Here is a 3,783-nt window from a genome sequence, read left to right as displayed (position 1 = left end):
AACGCTTCTATTCATTACAAACGTATGCAGTGTGGGCAAAGGATTGCTCAGGAAAATAAGATAAATTATTCTCCTAATGAAATATGCTCCATGATCTATTGGAACCCATCTCTCCTACAAAGTCCAGCCTTTCTCTAGGGCTGTACACCTGAAAAAAGAGAATGTATGGATACCTGGGTTCAGTGAAAGGAACTAATTACACACAATTCCACAGCAAAAAAAAATGCAGGTGTTCAGTCCCAAACTTGTCCCCAGAGCCAGTGGATACTGAGACTGCCAGCAGCAAGGTGTGTCATCCTCCAAACCAGGGCTTTGGTACCCCAAAACGACAAAGTGCCCCCAACACACAGGAGGGGATGTGGCACACCTCACCAAGAGCCTTTCAGGAGGCTGCAGTTAATGTCCTTAGCAGCAGCAAAGCCACCCTGCCCAGCTGAGGAAGTGCAGGGCATCTTGACATGTTACACTCGTACACGTATTGATCCGACAGTCCATTGTTCACCAGAGCCCTTGGCAAAGGTCACTGTCTCTGCTCCCACCCTACAACAGAGCACAGGCACAAAGATTAATTTTCAGAAGTGAATGTGGTGCCCACCTGATTCACTTTGGCCCTCAAGCCCCAGATGAAGTCTGGAGCTGGCTTAATTAAGACATCCCTTGCCCCTCTCCCAGCACTGCCAGACATGTCTGTTTCTTGTTGTCATTGTCTTTTCCCACAAATTCCTCCACCCTTTATCCTGTGCCAACCCTCAAACCGGCTCAGAGACTTGCCTCTGAGGCAGCATCCAAGACCCACATTTCCCATGACGCCCAAACAATCTCAGATCTTCATTTCTGGGCCCTTGCTGCTCTATCCCCTGCAGCGTTTAGGAAGGAGCTCCCACCTTTCCGGGGTCCAAGTTTACCAAAAAAACCTCAATCACGACTTTTAATGTCCCAACTCGGTCTGGATTAGGACACAGTCCAGTGGCTGAGCCCCAGTGGCCGCCCCCGCGCAGCAGCTGCAGGAGCCAGAGCGCCCCACCTGCCTGGCAGCAGCCAAAATCCAGCGGGCACAGGGAACGGGCACAGGGTGCGGGTAGAGGTGCGGGCACAGGGTGAGGGCAGAGATGCGGGCAGTGGGAGCGGGAACAGGGTGAGGGCAGAGGGCGCGGGTACAGGGAGCGGGCAGAGATGCGGGCACAGGGTGCGGACACAGGGTGAGGGCAGAGAGAGTGGGCAGAGGCTGCGGGCACAGGATGCAGGCACAGGGAGCGGGCACAGGGTGCGAGCACACGGAGCGGGCAGAGATGCGGGCACAGGGCGCGGGCCGAGATGCGGACACAGGATGTAAGCACAGGCTGCGGGCACAGGGTCCGGGAACAGGGAGCAGACAGAGGCTGTGGGCACCGGCTGCGGGCAGAAGCTGCGGACAGAGATGGGGGCACAGGGTCCGCACAGAGTCCGCACAGAGTCCGCGCCGCCCCCGCGCCCAGCCCGCGCGGCCGCCGGCAGCTCGGCATGAATGAACCGCGCTCCTCCAATCGGCGCCCGCTCCGCCTCGGGCCGCCCCGCCCATCGCCCCCGCCGGCCAATCCCGTGGGCAGCGCCCTCCCGCCGCCGGCCAATGGAGAGCGGGCGCTGCGGGGCGGGGCCCTCCCGCCGGCGGCGCCCTATGGCGGGGCGGCGCGCGCCACCCGCGGCGGCGGGCGGGCCAATGGGGCGCGGGGCGCGGGGCGGGGCGCGGCGGCCCCGCGCCCCGGCGCGCGGCTCTAAAGCGCGGCGCGGGCGGCGCGGCGCACACGCGATGGCCGCCGCCGCGCAGTACCTGCCGCGCTCCGCCGCGCTCATGCACCCCGACGGCGACCGCCTGCACCAGGGCACCACGTACCGCGAGGTGCAGAAGATGATGCACCACGAGTACCTGCAGGGACTGGCCCCCGCCGCCGGGCACGCCGTCGGGCTGGCGCACCACCAGTGGCTGCCCAGCGCCGGCACGGACTGGGGCAGCGGTGGGGCCGGAGGGGGCGCGCACCTTCCGCCCGCCGAGCACGCCAAGGGCGGCCCGCCGGGACCCCGCGAAGAGCTGTCGGCCGCCGCCTTCCACCACCGGCCGCACCTGGTGCACCAGCCGGCGGCGGGCGGCGCGGCGGGCGGCTGGGCGCAGGGCGGCGCGCACCACCTGCCGCCCATGTCCCCGCCGTCGGGGCAGCCGCTGCTCTACGCGCAGCCCTACGCGGGCCTCAACGGGATGCTGGGCCCGCCGGCGCCCGCGCTGCACCACGGGCTGCGCGACCCGCTGGGCGCCGAGGAGGCGGGAGGCCACGAGCTCGCGGCATCGCCGCCGCCGCTGGGGCCGCCCGAGCCGTCGGACGAGGACGCGCCCAGCTCCGACGACCTGGAGCAGTTCGCCAAGCAGTTCAAGCAGCGGCGGATCAAGCTGGGCTTCACGCAGGCCGACGTGGGGCTGGCGCTGGGCACCCTGTACGGGAACGTCTTCTCGCAGACCACCATCTGCCGGTTCGAGGCGCTGCAGCTGAGCTTCAAGAACATGTGCAAGCTGAAGCCGCTGCTCAACAAGTGGCTGGAGGAGACGGACTCCAGCACGGGCAGCCCCACCAACCTGGACAAGATCGCGGCGCAGGGGAGGAAGAGGAAGAAGCGGACGTCCATCGAGGTGGGCGTCAAGGGCGCCCTGGAGAACCACTTCCTCAAGTGCCCCAAGCCCTCGGCGCACGAGATCACCTCGCTGGCGGACTCCCTGCAGCTGGAGAAAGAGGTGGTGCGGGTCTGGTTCTGCAACCGGCGGCAGAAGGAGAAGCGGATGACGCCGGCCGGGGTCCCGCACCCCCCCATGGAGGACGTTTACGCACAGGCGGACACTTCGCCGCTGCACCACGCGCTGCCCGGCGCCGTGCAGTGACTGCCCCGCGGCCCCGACGGCGGCGCGGCGGGCACGGGCAGCGGGGGACGCGTTTTAATTTATTCTCAGACTGGCCCGGCCGCCCGCTCTATTTATTCGCCCGCCGGAGCCGCAGCGGCCGCCGCAGCAGTAGCCAAAGGTTTGCGATCTCTAATTTATTCCCTTCCTCGCGCGGCCGGGAGGCGGCGGCGCCCCCGGCTCGGCCCCTCCCGCTCTGCCCGGCCCGGCCCGGCCCGGGGGACGCTTCGAAACCATTTCCCGGCCCGTCTCTATTTATTTCTAACCGTGCGCGGAGCTCGCACCACCCTCCCGTTGGTGGGTTCAGTCCGGTCCATTCCCCTGGGGGTTTTCGGTTTTTGTTTGTATCTCTTATTGCAAAACCAATGTAGACTGCGAGGGTACGTTTCTATTTATGTTATAGTAAATATTTTATTACTTACATAAACCATTTACCCAGGAACCGGTCTCGTGTCGTCTTTGCAGGCTCGGAGCGCGGCCGTCGGGGCCGGTGGCCGAGGTCCCGTTGCCGGTGGCCGCCGGGCTGAGCCCCGTTCCCGGTGTCGGCGGTGCCCCCGCGGTTCGTACCCGCGGTGCCCGGCGGGGTTTGCCCGGTTTGCCCGCTTCCCCTGCGTGGATGCTCTTTGTGCACCTTTCCCCGCAGGGTTTTTACCGATCCGAGCGCGCCTCTCCGCTTCGGGCGAGCCGCTTCCCCTGCGTGGATGCTCTTTGTGCGCTGCCGTGTTCCCCGCACCTTTTCCCGCAGGGTTTTTGCCGATCCGAGCGTGGCTCTCCGCGCTGCGAACACCAAACAGCCCGCACGGAACTTTCCTCCCACGTATCGCAGGGTAATCCACGCACGCTGGTGTTGCTGAGTAGATTCT

General features: G+C 65.4%; 1 protein-coding gene across 1 annotated transcript; it reads left to right on the top strand.

Moving 5' to 3' along the window:
- Positions 1–1,786: 1,786 nt before the first annotated feature.
- On the top strand, positions 1,787–3,354 carry POU3F1 (POU class 3 homeobox 1). Its single transcript, XM_030964656.1, has one exon. It carries the CDS (start codon positions 1,787–1,789, stop codon positions 2,900–2,902), a length of 1,116 nt encoding a protein of 371 aa, XP_030820516.1. The 3' UTR covers positions 2,903–3,354.
- The last annotated feature ends 429 nt before the right edge of the window (positions 3,355–3,783 follow it).

The sequence above is a fragment of the Camarhynchus parvulus genome, chromosome 23 (genome assembly GCF_901933205.1).
Source record: "Camarhynchus parvulus chromosome 23, STF_HiC, whole genome shotgun sequence".
Taxonomy (NCBI): Eukaryota; Metazoa; Chordata; class Aves; order Passeriformes; family Thraupidae; genus Camarhynchus; species Camarhynchus parvulus.
This window is presented reverse-complemented; position numbering and strand designations above follow the sequence as displayed.